This window comes from Siphateles boraxobius, unplaced genomic scaffold (genome assembly GCF_051911475.1).
Source record: "Siphateles boraxobius isolate OS27281-9 unplaced genomic scaffold, OSU_SipBor_1 68, whole genome shotgun sequence".
Taxonomy (NCBI): Eukaryota; Metazoa; Chordata; class Actinopteri; order Cypriniformes; family Leuciscidae; genus Siphateles; species Siphateles boraxobius.
Window position 1 is genome coordinate 8,235,381 of NW_027509195.1, and position 17,364 is coordinate 8,252,744.

Sequence of the window (17,364 nt, forward strand, 5' to 3'; positions counted from 1 at the left end):
TGAAAGAGTACCAAGGTACAGAGTTAATCCACGCAGTCCATTTCCAGATGTGATCAGATTTATCTGCGGCAACCCACTTTCACATACATAATACGACGACACGTGTCCCCTGGTTGTTTGACAACTGTTGTGCAGTTCACAAAGCCCTGCCAAATGCAATGCTACCAGATGTTTAAATAAATTAAAAAAAAAATAGGCCTATGTGATCGTATTCAATCATTTCTCATTAGATCTCATTCTCTTTAAGTCTGTAAAATCTATCCTATAATGCCAAAACATTTATCAGACTCACCAAATGGATCTGATCTTGTCATCAAACTTATCTCATTTGATGTGGTTAAAATCAAGTCTCCCCGTCTGTGCAATACAGAGGAATAACAAAAAAACAGTTTATAACTGTATAAAGAGTTTGTTTATAGAGTTGTTTTAAGAGATGACTACATTAAATGAGAGATGAGATGACCGGGAGTCAGATTTTAGCAGATTACTCTTTGGGGCACCAACGATTTTTTCTGCCTTCTCTTAATCCTTTAAGCTTTCTTTTTTCCTCCCATTCTGCTGCTGGCATGATTTGGTTTTATTTTTCTTTCTAACCTATACTGAACTCAGGAGGTGATAAATGCAACCAAGCAACAGATCATCAGAAAAACAACCAGCCACATCTGATATTCACTTGGGTTGAAATATAGAAATAGCTGAAAAGGTGTTTTAAACAAAATCTTACGCATTATTTTTAGAGACAAATGCTGTTTATCTAAATAATAACATTTGTGAAATGCTCTGAGGTATTTTCTACAGAACGTCAGCTAACCATATTCATGTTTGTCACGTACAAAAGGCAAATTCAGAGTCAGTTTTGAAATAAAGATGCATAATCTTCTTTATATATTTAAACACACTGATTCATTGTTTTTTGACAAGAAACAAACCCTTTAAAAAATTGCATCAGCATCAGACCAGCAGAACCAATTAGGAAATTATGCCCTCTGCTGGCCGGCTATAAAACCATTAGGTCGAATGTAACCAATGCACACATGAAACAACTTTGGCATTGATTAACCTCATTGGAAAAGAAAATCCGTAACCATTTTTATATAACATCATAAATAACTATGTACATGTACAAAGAGTACAACCATTCCCAAGAGTTAATACTGAACACAATATCACAATGTTTGATACAACCTTGTTTTAATAGAACATCTGTACAACCAAGAATGTAAAAAAAACAAAAACAGCTAAAATGAAGAACGACTCACTTTCTCTCTTTAAAAAAATATTGTCTGCATTTTGCTCCTTGTTCACAAACAGGTTTTTTTTTGAAAATCCGAACAAAAAGTATTGACAAAAATTAAACATTGAAAGGCAATTACATTTCTTGGCAATATAAATATAGTGGTATGAACAAGGTTTCTCAAACATCTTGTTTAGGAAGGGCATTACTGAAAACAGTGAAAATCTGGCCACTGTCTGAGTCACCAATCTCATTTATACAAAACCAGATTCATTTTTTAATTTTTTAATTCAGATGATGATATTTTGATGTGCTCTTAATGGTAAATATGTACATTCCTAATGCCAGTAGTCTATGAGGGAGCATGGCATCCCTATGGCATTTAGTTGTAGGTGTAGTCCGAATAGTAGTCTGACCGACCACCCCCTCCCCTCCCTGGGGGATAGCCCCAGTTACACGACGGGCCCCCTCTGATGTGACCCCGGCCAGGTCTAGATCTCATGGGATGCGGTGGTACTCCTCGACCCCTGAAGCCACCACGCATCATATCAGCGGTTCCTCCTCTGGGATTGTACATGCTATTGTTGTGTCCGCCTCGGCACAAGGCTCCCAGTGCGGCTCCGGGGATGGGTAAGAGTCCTCTGCTTGAAGTGCCACCCCTGGTAGGAGGGGCTTGACTGCTTCCCTGACTCTCAGAGGAAGAGTTCACTGGAATTTTGCTGCCTTGGCTGCATGAGGTTGAACTACCCAGCGCACTTCCTTTATCTCTACCGCCCTCCTGCTGGCCCACTTTAGAGGTTCCTGAAGCAGGGACATCATCTTCCTCTTGTCCACGAGAGGTTCCGCTCTCAGTGTCTCCCACCCACGATCCATCTGCAGGCCTAGCAGCCTCAGTTTGGGCGGAAGGAAGAGTGCTGAATCCTGCCCCACTCTGTCCAGCCGCGTATCCCTGCTGGGCTCCCGGTGTAGGAACCCAGCTGTAAAGCGGTGGAACAGGGGGAATTGGAGTGAGGGCTGGGAAAAGCGTAGCATCTGGGTAGGAGGGAAAAGTGGTTTGAAGAGAGGATGATGAAGAAGCGGAGGATGAGGAAGCAGTCTCTACACAGATCTTAGCAGTTTGAGAGCCAGCAAGTCCTTGCTGATTAGCAGTTGCCGCCCCAGGCACTCCCATACTGTCAGGAACGAGACCAGGTGGCTGAAGAGAGGAGACTGACTCTGGAGTAGGAGGCACCTCCACCGAGCTAACCAGCGGCTGCGGGAGGGAATGGGGAAGGGTGAGTTGTTGGGCAACGGGTAAGGTGCAGGAGTTTGTAGGAGGCTGAGTCCCAGGAGGAGCAGCAGTTTGACTGTACTCTGATCCCCTAGAGGCCACGCTGACAGGAGATGAATATGCCGAGGACATATGGTATGCAGGAGAACCAGAGTAAGGGCTCCACTGTGCTGAATTGGGACACAGGTAGCTCTGGTGGGGATTTACACCAAAACTGGCCAGGGTGTCCTCTACTTCAGGCCTAGGTGTGCCATCCTGACTGGCAGCTTTATATTGAGCGATGGCAGACTTCAGAGCTGCATAATCAGTCAAGTAAGAGCCCTGGATAGGGTAGGTGGTAGGGTTTTGATGCAAAAGTGGATCGATAATGGGGTCCAAAGAGGGTTGGTCAGGGAGGGGAGGACGAAATCCATCAGTTTGAGGCGGAGGGGGCTGAGGTGCCTGCGGTTCCGACAGGTCATTTTCAGTCTGAATTGACGTCTCGTTGATAACAAGTATGTCATCTTCAGAGTCTATAGACATGTCCTCCTCATCTCGAACTGCATCAGGCTCCACTGAGCAGTCAAAGAGAAGAAACAGTGTCAACATCTATAATTTCTTTGAGAATTTTGTCAGAAGTAGTAAAGAACTCAGCAGTCTTTACCTGGATCAGGTAGGGTAGCCAATGCTACTTCTTCTGGGACACTGATCAAACTCTGGAAGTTGTTCATGATGTCATTCATACCCGCAATGATCACTCCACTACCAGAAAACTGTGAGAACGTGTCGTCATGCCTTTCTGTATATAAACACAGCACCGATTGATTAAGAAACAAATCACAGATGACTCCACATACCCCCATTCATAAATACCAGCCTTCAACTAGACCTGTTGCGCGTACCTCTGAGGAAGATGAGGTGTCGAAGCTGTGTGTGTTGAGCCTGCAGCTTTACCAAACAGTCCAAATCAGGAGCCTGCCTAGAAGGAGTATCACACTCATGATAAGGCAGAAACTCCACCAGGTGTTTCTTCTGGTATGTCGTCAACAGGTTCAAAAGATTCAGGGCCTCAGTGTTTAACCTGTGAAAGGAAAGATGTGTGAGATATTGGAGACTAGGAGTCTGTCAGGATTGGTGAATTAGACTTATCATTCTGTCTCTAACCTGCTGAGCTCTTTAAGCTTCTTCTGAGTCTTACAGTGCACCTTCCACTTCCAGGGTGAACCCTGTTCCTCTAGGAACTTAAGAAATGCCTGTAGCTTCTCTGTAAACATAAATGTCAGTTCTTAAAGTCTTGATGTAATGAAAGTAGAAACAGACCTTTTCTTCCACATTGCTATACACATCCGGGTGAAATGGATTATCAAAATTCATCGGTTGTTGATTTGATGGAGGCAGTTCTGAATGCAAGCTTGCATCATTTGGAAGAAAGGTTCAGTTTTAAGCAGACTAATGATTGGAGAAGTATTTTACCAGAGAAGTCTGTTGTTTTCACATGAAGATCGAGTAATGATGTTTTTAATAAAAATTATGTTACATCATATATTTTTTTAGAAGAAACATGTGGATAAATAATTCACAATAATATAATTAAGATGCATTTGGAAAATGCTACCTTTAAATTAAAGGATACACACATTTTTTAATTTACACTTAAAGCTACGAATTTAAAAGCACACACAGTAAACATTTGGACAGACCGTTTCAACATGATGGTGCCTTAAGATTTTGTAAGCCACTAAGCCGTTCAGCTCTTACCTAGTGTTATATTGTCTGGGTTAAGTATGAGCTCATCCGACACAATAAGTCCTCCAGAGACGAAGAGCTCATTGTAAGTGCGATTCTTCACATCATCCAGACTGTCCACTCCAGCAAAGTAAACTGTAGGCAATTTCTTCAGAGACACCAAAGCTGGTATCTAAATGGGGTACAGAGGGAACAATGTCTCAAAATGGATGCTTTATGCAACTAATAATAATACTCTAAGAAACAGAAGTTTACAATGGCGAGTTATTAGTTACCTTATGTACATGACCTGCGATATCCTCATTCTGAATAATGATCATAAACTTTTGCTGACTTTTAATTTCTAGGTAATTCTGAGGGTTGCAATCAATGTTTCCAAGACTTCTTAAATACTCCTGTAAAACCAAACAAGGGAGGTGAAAGAAAAAGATTTTTTAAGGTTGGTCAAAAGTATCAGACCACACTGTATATTCTGACATTTAAATACTTTCAGACCTTGATCTCAGTGCAGAGTTCACTCTCCTCATCTCCTCTCTGAATGTAAAACTTTACTGCATTCTTCTGCATGATCTCCATCAGTGTGCACAACACATCGGGCTTGATTTGTCCAATAACACTGCCCCCCACAGTGCTTGAGGTTCCTGCAAGAGTAGGCTCAGAGGGCATCTCTGGGACTGAAGGGATTGGAGGATGCCTGGCACTTCCTGCTGATGGGGAACACATAGGACTTTCCACAACATCTGAACCCTTGAGGTCAACTGATGATTTTTCTGCTAAAAACAGGTGGACCTCTCTGACAGTGCCAAGGCGATGCTTGGCTGAAGGAGGTTTAAGGGTAGCTTGTGACTTGCTCGACAAAGCCTGAGACTTAGGCACTGGGGATGATGTTTTAGTGCGAGGATGAGCAGCAGGTGAGTGCAGCGTGGGTTGGGCAGGAGCTGGCATGACAGAAGGGGGCGGAGCAGGTGGCAAGAGGGCGGGCACTGGGGCAACAGCAGGTGGTGAAGTAACAGCCACAGGTTCTAAAGACACGCTCGGAGAACGGATCATACGGTCCATCTTTTCACAGAGACTGTTAACGTAGCCCTGCACAGGCAGAGAGGAGACATATTTGGAGACAAAAGGTGAGAATGAGCTTGCCCGTTTGGCCTGATCCTCAAGTCGTGGCAAAGGAGTTTGGGGGGTGTAGGTTATATGTTGGTCCTCCATCATTTTCTGAATCCCTGTGCAAAGGTTCTGGAACTCACTGTCGAGGATAGTGTCTACTACTTTGCCCGTAGAGTGTCCCTGCTTCTCCCCTCCACTAACAAAAGGTTCACAAACACCCTCTAAAGCTAAAAACAGAATATGTTTATTAGTTTTGTCAATTCATTATTATTTCAATAAATTTAACAACTTATTATTTAAAATATTTTAAACTGTACAAGTGTTTGAGGGGGTATACAAGGTTTGACTCTGAAAGAATGCATATTTAAATCAATAATTGTTATACGAATGTAAACTGTCAATGTAAATGAATTAAAGCACCAAATCAGCATATCAAAATAACTTCAGAAGAATCATATGAAACTGAAGACTGGAGCAATGGCTCCTGAATATTCAGCTTTGCCATCATAGAAATACCTTTAGAAATGTAATAAACAAGAACATTTATTTTAAAATTTTAATAATATTTCACAATACTACTACTTATACAATATTTTTTATTAAAATAAAATGCAACTTTGGTGAACATAAAAGAGTTCTTTCAAAAAAAATTCTAACCAACCCCAAACTTTTGAACAGTGGTGTATGTTATGAACAAGTCTGTTGCAAGTATGCAAGTGAGGACAAACCTGCGGTGGATATGCTCCAGGGATTGTGGCTCTGATGTGAAGCTTCTGCTGGACGGGAGAGCTGCTGCTCCAGACTAGAAGAGGGACTGTACACATCCACACTGCTCCTGCTGCAGGCCATTTGCTCCTACACACATATACTAAAGGTTAACTAAAAAAACAATTGAATGTGGCATTAGATATCATGAGGAACAGTCCACACCTCCAAGCAATCCAGGTTAACCTGCTCCTCATCAGGACGCCTGCCACGCAGGTCAAGATCACAGTGGGCGGTTGAGTCGGTAGGCTCGTATCCCTCTATGTCTTTGGGGAGAATTGCAGGCTGGCTGCTGGCAGTGTTAGAGTTCTGAGCCATCCTGTTGAGCGTGCTGAGGAAGAGTTTGAGCAAGGCATGCGTGTCTCGGAGGGTGGCACTCTGAGTTACGCGCTCCCGCAGGTCCGTGTCACACAGCCCCATGCTGTCCATCACCACTAAGAGAAAGAGAAACCTGTCAACAAGGAGCTCATCTCTCTAAGGAACTGCAGTCACACTCTATTGAGCTCGACATAATTTCTGCAAAACATAATTTCTCTTTTTTTTAGATGAAAAACATCACGAAAGAAATTCATACATACAGAAAAATAAAGAGACTTCATGAAGTAACGAAATTAGTTGCAGGCACATTGTTGAATTGTGAATTATCACTGTTAATAATTTCACAGTTTAAGGTCCTTCAGCACATAGTTACTCTTAGGGTCAGGCTGAGGCGTTAGCCTCAATCTGACGTCTTCTCTCTCTGCGTCTCTGTAGATCGTTCATACAAGTAGATAGAGCACCTAGTCTCTCATTAGGCACACTGCACTTCTATTAGACATGTGACACAATCACTTCACATGACCCTTTGAATACCAGCATTACTTAAATAACAGCACTAAATAAGAGGTAATCAAAAAGAGAGAATTAAGAAACTTTGGTAACAATTTCCATTCATTTTCACAGCCTTTTGATACTTTCAGGTTTTCCAAGACTTTGGGATCCCTGTATAATGAAGGGCGTGGATCTACCATCCCTCTTCATGTATTATATAATGAATTGAAAATCAACCTTCATGTGCTGTTCCAGTGTAGTCCTGACGAAAACTCAGCCTTGAAGGGAAAATATATTTCCTATGTTTTATCTAATTTTGCCTGCAGGGGTTGTTTAGTATTTTTAGAAGCATGTGACCTTGCCAAAGGAATAGTCTCCAGGAGAGTTCAACAGTGACCATAAACTGAGAAGAGTCAATCAGGAATTGATGTGACTCTCACCAAAGTTTCTTACATATATTGGATAAAGTGTGTCAAAGATAATTACCTCATTTGCATAAAGAACATAATACCATGTTTGGACGCAGCTAGCATTATCTGTACTGTTAACATATCAGAACGTCCACTGATTAACTAGAAGTACTAGTGTATCTGTATCCTAAATTAGTTTGAGGCTGGATCCTCTTACTCATTTTCAACAGCCTTTAGAAGTGTGGAGAACTTTGTATTCAGTAAACTCTCTGTCAACTGATTGAACTTCAACTTTGACTCCTGGTCTTCATTGAGCATATTGGTCTCGTTATGTTGTCTAATTGTTAACCTACAATAGTATCCAACCTCCATGCTGTACCTCTAAATTTTTTCGGCACAGACTCACCTCTCCCTGGCTCTCCATTCAGTAGACCTGTCCTAAGGTACTTGCTCACACTTCCAGGACCTTCCCTCTCCAACCTCCTCTTCAGGCCAGCGGGGTCCCAGTCCTCCTCTCTTTCCGGCCCGCTGCCCTCTTCCTTGCTCAAAGTCCGTTTATGTAACTGAATCAACTTTAGCAATTTCTCCATCTTTTCTTTGTCATACTCACTCTGTGTCCTCTGAGCGCCACCATTAGACTGAGAAACCCCAACTGTACTGCTGCTTGAAGCCTGTCTATCTGACCCTCCCCAGTCTGAGACAGGACTGTACTCTTCTGCACCTGCTGGGGGAGATGCTGCCTGAGATGCTGCCTCCTGTTTGCTTTCCATCAGACCCTGCTGCAGCGCCTCCACAGGCAGCTGGAACTGTACCGGATCATATATGTAAGAGTTCAGCGCCAAATCCATATTCTTAGGACGAGGCGCCAGGTGTTGGCTTGTCCGGTCATCCAGACTGTTCCGGTACTCTACAACGTGAAAGGGCCGGACAGCACCTTGCTCCTTCTGGTTGAGGTAGTCCAGCGCCTGAAGTTTCAGTCCCACCGCTAGCTCTTTGGGTGGATTGGCACGCAGCTTGTAGAGACCATGATGTAGGGCGGGAACAAAATTATCTAGTTGGTGGCTGATTGGGTCTTTAGGCTCTAGTGGAGGATCCTCATCAACTCCAGAGTTCTTCAAAACTTCACAATAAAAAAGCAAACGCCATTAGAAAGACTGCATGGTGATGCATAGACAATTAAAATGCAAACAAACAAACTTCAAACGCTAGAAAAAAATGAGACACTTACTCAATTTTGAGATGATTCTCTGCTCTTGAAAAACAAAAAGTGCCTGCAAAACCCTGTCATTTCTTCCTCGTCGCTCTTTAAAGAAAAACGAAACAAACACACAGCCTCCATTATTCCATGGCAAAAACAGAAAACACAGTGCCAATAAAATGTACAAGGTTAAAGACTATTCATATACCTACCAGTGGTACCGAACAACTGAGAGGACGAAAGGAGGAAGAGAAATCCTTTGTCTATCAATGGCTTCACCAAAATCTAGAGTAAAGAGTTTATTTATAGCATGACTATAATAAAACAATCACCAATTTTACTTCTGCACATCACATCACTGACACAAATTCTATCAACAGAATGAAGAAACTGTGAAGAGGGGAGAGGGTGGGCGGTACTCTTATGCAGAGATTAATTCAATTAAAGTGTAAAGTGTCCTGTGAATGAGCTCACCATTCTTTCTCTCTCAAGCCGGTGCAGCAGTCCCGAGAGACTGTTTTCCTGCTTACTCTTCCCCATGACCTCATACAGGCTGCAGTACATCCCACACTTCAACACTGCAAAATACCACAAGACAATATCACATGTCAATACTGACACATCAAATGTTTTGCCATGTATTGGGCTGAAAAGCATCACTGGTACTCATCCTACCCTCTCGTGATCCACTGTACGCCTCCCACGATAGCAGAACGGGCGGGATCTTTCTCTTCACTTGATCAATATGCATAGCCATATTGATGTCAAGCTTGTCTGGCCTGAAAAAAAAAAAAAAACTTTTTAAAACCAATGCACAAATTATTTGTTAAATTGCATTGGTTGAAAGGAAGGAGACGCACAGTTTAAGAGGAAGGTGAGCAAGTCTTGAAGACCGGATGTACACTTGATAGACCTCCTCTCCTTTATTCACCAGCGAGCCACTCCAAACTGTATATCTTCGTCGAACTTAAGCATTAAATTAGGAATAATAATACAGTAAGTTAGATAATATGCCATCTAATAATTTTACTAAGCTGCTATAAAGAGAAATACAAATCATACCTCTTTGCCCTTCATATAACATGCTGTTTAATCTACTAAAAGAGAAAATAAATTGTTATAAATAAAATAATCAAACCAAAACAGAGTGTAGTACACTTTCTACACAGATCACCAGTTATCCACTTCATACCTGTGTGTGGCCGTGGCCGACTCTTTGCCTTTGTATTGAAAAGACACGACTGCATATGGCAACACATGTCTCGGCCTGGATCTTAGCTCCTCAAAAGCAAATTCATAGAAGTATTGCTGGAATAAAACACAGAAGAAAATCAGATACATAACAGCTCATATATCTGAACACATTACAGGGCAAAAGGTCATATTGAAAAACTCACTCACCTGAGTGTGCTCAAAGGCCCTATACGACAATAATGAGGTTACTTTGCTGGCATTTTTGTACAAATGGCTGTCATATTTTAGGGCCGGCTCAAGATTATTTTTGGGCATGTTCTCAAATATGGTCTTCACTTTACCCTGCAGAATAAGACAAAAACTCATTATTGTTTTTGAAACCGCAGTGAAATTTATGTACTTTTTATTTTTAAAGACACAGCCAACTTTTAGTCACATTTGATGCTTGGTCACAGACTTACCTTCATCACTTTAAATAGTATTATGTCTCCAGCAGCACCCACTTCAAATGGATTCATTTGTAACAAATCTGAGTATTTTGAGAGGTAAACCCCTAAAAATAGAAAAAGGATAGAAGAGTTACTTAGGGCGACATTCCTGTGACCAACAAAAAGCCTTGGGGTAATCCCAAGAAATTTGTTAGCAATCCATTTGGAATGCAGAGTCACTGCATAGACCATACCATGTTTGCTAAGATTAAATATTTGCAGAAACTATTTAATTTCACCAGTTAAAGCGATCCTAGTCGCATTTACAGATTTACAAAACTGGGTTTGTGAATGTCTCTAAACACACAGCAGCTGCTTCACTATTCAACAACCATACAAAGATCATGTATCAGAAATTTGCCTCGAAAAAAAAAAAAAAACATAATATTACTTCTAAAACCTCAAACACGCTCTGAAAATAGACCCAGGTAATAAGGGTGACCAATATATAAAACAGAAAAAAAAAAGTTTAGCAATGTAAAAATGAGAGTTTGTAGCAAGTTTGGTTAATTAACATTTGGCCCAGTGATCACAAGAAAGTATGGAGCAGTGGTCTTTTCGGCCCTGACCAATTCAACTCCAAACCAAAGATCAAGTGACCACGGTAATACAAAATCCTCCCAGGACTACCCTTCCAAGCAAAGGATTAGAGCTAAACAGATATAACAGGCTCACTGGAATCACAACGCTCACCTTTGAGAGGGCTTCCCAGATTGTTGACCCGCGAATGTCCCACAGAAAGACCCTTTTCGCAAATCCAGTGAGCCTGGTAAAGAAAATGAGATATTCCTTTGGTTAATCACACTTTTGACCAAGACTATTGCTAAATTATGCCATTTAAATTATGCCCTTTCAAATTTCTGTTTTAGGATAAATACTTAGACAAGAAAGTGGTTACACTGACATTTTTTATTCAAAGTACTGCCACTATTGTAATTATTGTAGCAGTTATGTTGTAAATGCATTATAAACACTTTACAATTCGGTAAATTAACAGGAATGACAGAAAACACAGAACAAGAATAATATTGAGTTTTGTTTATACTGCACCCAAGGAGGATATGTAGTAGTACAAAATTCTGAGGTCAAGCTCAGACTACAAAAAGTCCAGGTGTTAATATTACGATTAAAATAACACTAACAGACATTGTGTCACTAAGCAAAACTAACACAACCTTACCTTATTCCTATCAGGAAGCAGAAAAGCATAGGACTCTGCGAGTTCTGCCTCTGTCCTGCCATTCTGCTTCAGTTCCCTTTTCTTCTCGATGAACTGTGAAGACAAAAATTACAAATTAAATATCCATATCAGTATTTGATTCACTGAAAATCTGTGATTTGATTCACTGTGGAATGATGGGTATTTCAATAATCTAGTCTTTTACAATTGCAAGTAGCTCTCTCACCTCTTTCTCCAAGAGTTCGTTATGAATGAGAGAAGCTTTGGTGTAGGTGAAAGTCCCACGGGATGTGGCGTCCAGGTAGAACGAGGACAGAAGCTTCACAACTTCCTCAAACTCTCTGGAATCTGGAGACAAATGCTGAAGGAGACCTGGAGGACAACACACATTAAAGACAGAGCTCATTAGATCAGAACAACATCAATGCATTCAATAAAATAAACTATCAAGTAAATTTATAGAAGCTTATAGTGTATTTTGTTTTGTTTTTTTTTCAACTGGAATGCATTGTAAAGAGTTGCACATAACCTGACGGGCACTCTGTACAATGCGATGCATCTTGCAGTTCAATGCAATAAAAGACATAGATCAAAACTAGTGAAATTGGGTTTTTAATAGCCGACGGTTAAATTATGTTGATACTTACACAATATAACGTTGCCAAATAAGACACACAAAATAATGAAATAATAGATTGTCGTATTTACTACAAATTCGGTAAAAACAAATGAAATAACATTTTCATAATCAATAAGCAAAACTATCGAATGTTTGCTTGGTTGCGTTAATCGACCTCATAATGGCCAAACGAATCTTCTTGGTCGATTCACTAATCATTCAAAACATTAACGAGGGGACATAAAACGGGGTTAAAATGTATTTGAAATGTCTAGTCCTCTTTAGAACAATATTTTAGTGGCGGTTCTGCTATTTTTAATAAGATAAAGCGCCTACAGACAGAAACTTACACAACAAAAGTAACAAAGTGAGAGTTGTCATGCATAACTACTGTAAAACTATTACTACAAGCACCAGTTTCGCTTTCATTCAGGCAGTGTTTTTCTATTGGCAAGATCTAATATCTTCATTTATTTAGCTATATACGACAATAGTACGGGATTGAATGAGGTGTCCAAATAAGGCTGGTTGTTCAGGACTGACAGGTGTTTAAAACGTCGAGCGTAAAGACTGAAGGGGGAAATACAGTGGTCAACCGAATCACACTGGTGCCATTGATGAGGAGGGGAAGACGTGTGTCATGTGGTGCAGCAGTGTTGTACGGTGTGGGAGGATCCAACTAGAAAAGCAACGACACCGGCCTCCGTGAGGTTTAAAGCAGCGAAACAAAATGTGCGTCTTTTTTGCGTCGAACGAATCGAATCCTCACGTGCTGCGTTAGTTGCATTAGAGCGCCGACTTACCTGCAGCTCTGAGCATGCACTCGCTAAAAAATCCATTTAGTAACTAGTGCAAACCTTTCAGACTAATCACGTGTTTCGTTATATAGATCCCACGTTTATATATCAATACAGGTCTATTCATTTGACCCGAAGCACCAAAGAGCGCGCTTTTAGCGAACTTGAAAGCTGAGAAACCGAAACAGTCAATTTCGGGAATGGCAGTAGTAACGTTAGTGGTAGTAATGGGACACACAACCTTTCCGCTCCTTGATTTTCCTCGGAATCTGAAAATTCCTTCTTGGCAGCTCCTCGTTCGACCTCGGTAGTGTCGAGGGTGCAACGCCGCAATTTTTCAGGTCCAACAGCCCTGCCCGCCGCCGCTCAGAGGCATCTTGTTCAGACATTTGCTCGTCTTCGCATTCAGCTTGATCGCCATTTTGCTTGGATGTGGCCGTGCTAGGGGCTGACAACAATTGTTTCTTGCTGTCGCCATCCTCCAATGTTAGGCCGCCGGTCTTGCTGCTCTCCTTGTCGATTTTTCTCTCCTGGCTGAAATTGCAAGCCATTTTCGGACCTGCAGTCACCTAGTCAGCTGGCGATGAAGTTGGTTTCAATGCCGCTTCTCGGAGTAATTCTCCTTCTCAACCAGCCTCCGCCATTATGCCTGTGACGTATACCTTCCCCACCACTGCAAAACTCTGGCGTCACTCTGTTTACATTCACGTAGCCTGACGCCCCCGGTGGCGCTACGGAGAACTGCGCAGCGTCTAGACGTCACGACCGCTATGCACACGAGCAGCTTCACATACAGATGGCTAGAGCGTTTACAAGAGTAGCCAAGAACGAATAGTCGAACTGTCTGACTACAATAAACTCTTTGGGGAAAGTCACTTTCCCTTTTATGTTTGTGCACTTCCTCCGCTTCCTCCCACCCAGAATCGGCTGCGGCCGGATGTAACCGATCTGCGAGTGTTGCCCTCTATGGTTGCCCTACAGTCTATGGAGTTGCCGCGTGCAGGCGGAGGGGAGGAGCTGCAAACGGATACATGAAGATGGACACTCTCTGTCCCCGTAGTGACCGCTCACGTGGTGTTTGCATACTTTACCACAGCTGAAGTGAAATAAATGCAATATTTGCCAAATACACAGAGACCTTTTCATTCAATACTTTATACTGATTCATACGGCGTCTGTTTGAACAAGAATAAAGTTCAACATAATCCTAGCTACTATCAATGAAATTGACTCGACTTTTTAAAATCAGTTTTATTTTGATAAACATAACAATATAACATCGCGACAACATGAAAAGAGTGTTTACTGTTATAAAAGACTGATTTGTGGGCTTTAGTGGAACTAAAGGTATGAGAATAAACACGAAATGCACTTGATCGTTGTCATGCGGGGAATCCGGCCAATCGTGAAACAGCTTTGTCGTCATCAGTGCTTGTGCAGCCGCATAGATATATATATATGGTGCAGCAGCCGCTCTTTAGTAGCTGACCTGGAAGGGTGAGGCCAAGGTGGCTTTTGCTACAACTGCTGGCTGCTGCGCTGACTTGAGAATATGGAAGAAAAAACTCATCTTGCTATGCACAGTTATGCAAGGAGTACTCATAAGCACTGATATGGAGTCAGTTGCTGGACTGTCTGGTGGTTTCGTGCCTTTATGATAGCCTACACCTGAACCCAATCCCGCCAAAAAAGCAAATCGATTTCTGATAGTCCAGTGGTGAGTGATACTATGCTAATGAGATTCATGCAGAGAATGGAGGCCATTAACGAAGACATCTTGCGTCGAATTGAAGGAGTTGAAAAGACGGTCATTGAAAACTCGAACTCAAATTAAACAGACAATCAGCTCTCTCGAATTCCAAGGTGAACAGGTGAGTGTTTGAACAGGGCTCTCAAGTCTCTCGCATACGCGTTTCAACCCGTTCACACGCCACACCTTGTATTTCTCACGCTGAGGAGTAAGGGAACTTGTCCCGCTACACAATTAATGGACGAGACGCAGGCAAACGGAGGGAAGTTCTCTGCCGAGTTTATAGCATCTGTCTCGAGTTATACAGAGTTAAATGCTAGCTACCAGCCAATCAGAAATTAGAATTAGTTGTTTCCGAGTAAATTATGTGTTCCCGCTGAAAGTACGTTCGTTACTAGACAACACGCGGTTTGCGGACATCATTTATTTATTTATTTTTTTAGCATTTTGATTTTACGATTCCTGGACGATATCTCTTGCCTGTGATCAAAGACAGTGAGAGCTGATGTTCAGGAGTATAGCCAAATTCGTACTAAAATATTTTTGATTTATTCAAAAATTCTCCAACTGCTTTTAAAGGGGTCATCGGATGCAAAATACACTTTTATATGGTATTTGCAAATAAATGTGTCTTTGCAGTGTGTGGACACAATCACCATGCAATTAAAAAAATCCATTCACTTTTTTTTAATCCTCGAAAAAAGCCAAAAAGTTGTTGCTCATTATCATTTAAAGAGACATGCACCGAAATGGGTCACTGTGAACAGAGCTTTTTTTGAAGAGGTAAAAAGGGTGTTTTACACAACCATTGAGAAATTTTAACCAAAGTATGTTACAAACTTCACATGAAGACCCAAAAGAATCATACCAACTTGTGGAAAATGGGCATCCGATGACCCCTGTAAAGGTGACCGGTTTGGGTCTTGACATACATGCTCAGGGCAAGTTGTTATGACACAATGTTATGTACATTGAGCACTGATGTTCAGTTGGCTTGTTTGGGGTCAAATTTATTTTTATTTTTCAATAAATTTGTATTTTTTAAATATAACTATTTATTTTATTTGGATGAATTTGTCTTTTTATCAGATTTAACAATTGTTATAATTTCCATTTGTGCTGGTCAATTATGAACAATAGGCAAAATTGAACTGCTAGCAAAAATTTAAGCGAATTTGGTTGGGTCGAGGGACCGCTGCTGCAAATATTTGGGTGGCTCCTCCCCTTAATCTCACTCTAAACTTTTGATAAAACTTGAGCCCTGGTTTGAATGAAAAATCTGACGAAATGCAAAGGAAAACTGGAGAAAGAAAACATTGAACTTCGTGATAGATGTAACGATTTGGATGCTTACAAGAGAAGGTGGTATCTGCGTGTCGCTGGTATTCCTGAGAAATCAGGAGAGAACTTGAAGCAGATGATCATCGACCTCTTTAGCCAGGTTTCCCCAAGCATCGCTGCTGATCTGCATCGCGGAATTGACATCGCTCATCGACTGGGGCCTCGTTCTGCTGCGGAAAAATCCTCCCGTCGCATAATTATCCTGTTCTCATCGCGTTCCCAGCGGGACAGTTTTTGATAAGACGCCAAGACATCCAACTTGCACAGGGAGAAGAAGATTAAGGTCTTCGAGGCAGGGGCGGATCTACAGGGGGGCAGGTGCCCCCCCACTCTAGAGCCTTGCCCCCCAGCTGCCCCCCTAACTTTGATGATCCAAAAACTGTACTTTAAAAAACAACTCGCAAGCTTTCTCAAAACATCGCAAGGTCTTTGTCTTTTTATTAATTTAATTAATAAACGAATTAAATTATATAAAACTATTGTCAGTGCACTACAAATAAACTAGTTCTATGCCTTTATTAATAAAACTTATTTAAAAAATACAAGGCTTAAGACATTTATAAAAATGCCTTCTGCATTTTTTTTTGCTTTTCACTCCATTGTACTGAAATCGTACTGAACCGTGATGTATGAACCGAACCGTGACTTCTGTGTACCGTTCCACCCCAATACAAGGATAACCAGAGGTTTTCACATATTGACTTTTGCAGGCAAGAGTAGTTGAAGAAAGTAGCTGGAGCCTAACCATTAAGGCTAAAAGTCCTTGGACACAATTATTGTACTTTTTTTAAAAATATTTTCATTTTGCTTGTTATAATTTTACTTCTTAAAAGATGCACGGTTTTGTTTTGTTTGAACGCTGCACTGGGCTTATTCCTGTTGTGAATTAAAAACCTTTGTAGTGTGTAAGGGCATGATTAAACTAATACTTTGTTTTTGTGTTTGTTTTGTTAAAGCAATTCACATATAGGGATTCCCACCGTCTGCCCCTGCCACCCTGCCAAGACCTCTTGCCACCCCTTTGCCCCCCCATGTAAAATTTTCTAGATCCGCCACTGCTTCGAGGATCTCTTGCAGAAAGACAAGGATGCAAGCACTCTTCTGTGGCTGACAGTAGAGAAGACGAGGAGGGAAGGGAAGAGGCTTTCACGGGCCCTTCGCTGTCATTGAGGGTGAAAGACTGACCGCTAAAGATTCAGCCAACAGGCCTGCTTAGTAACAGTAGTAACGTTTATTCATACACAACCGTTTCTTTCAGTGATTAGCGTGCGATCTGCTTAGGATCCGTGTTACATTTCTTTTTTTTTTTTTTTTTGAAGGGGAATGGGTGCTTAAAGTCAAATATATTGGGGTTTCTTTTTGCCCTAGAAATAGACGTATTAACATCTTCATGGTATTAAGCAGACTAGCCTACTTCATATCATTATCAATAGCTATAGCCTCCCCTTTATAGATAAATATTATTTTATTGAAAGG

The 17,364-nt window shown here is 41.3% G+C and overlaps 1 protein-coding gene across 2 annotated transcripts; it reads right to left on the reverse strand.

Moving 5' to 3' along the window:
- Nucleotides 1-854: 854 nt before the first annotated feature.
- On the reverse strand, nucleotides 855-13,802 carry tasorb (transcription activation suppressor b). 2 transcript variants are annotated; one of them, XM_077214380.1, is made up of 23 exons: nucleotides 13,039-13,802; nucleotides 11,608-11,753; nucleotides 11,382-11,474; nucleotides 10,895-10,967; nucleotides 10,175-10,266; nucleotides 9,921-10,055; nucleotides 9,712-9,827; nucleotides 9,582-9,613; nucleotides 9,380-9,485; nucleotides 9,195-9,298; nucleotides 8,994-9,097; nucleotides 8,732-8,804; nucleotides 8,550-8,624; nucleotides 7,728-8,441; nucleotides 6,267-6,535; nucleotides 6,065-6,191; nucleotides 4,725-5,563; nucleotides 4,505-4,624; nucleotides 4,242-4,401; nucleotides 3,648-3,747; nucleotides 3,386-3,564; nucleotides 3,148-3,282; nucleotides 855-3,058 (listed from the first exon to the last, which is right to left on the reverse strand). In XM_077214380.1, the coding sequence occupies exons 1-23, from the start codon at nucleotides 13,346-13,348 to the stop codon at nucleotides 1,617-1,619; spliced, it is 5,544 nt and encodes a 1,847-aa protein (XP_077070495.1). In that variant the 5' UTR covers nucleotides 13,349-13,802; the 3' UTR covers nucleotides 855-1,616. The 2 variants fall into 2 exon arrangements, with proteins under 2 accessions (XP_077070495.1, XP_077070494.1); XM_077214379.1 differs by having other exon boundaries at nucleotides 9,582-9,616.
- Between the last annotated feature and the right edge of the window lie 3,562 nt (nucleotides 13,803-17,364).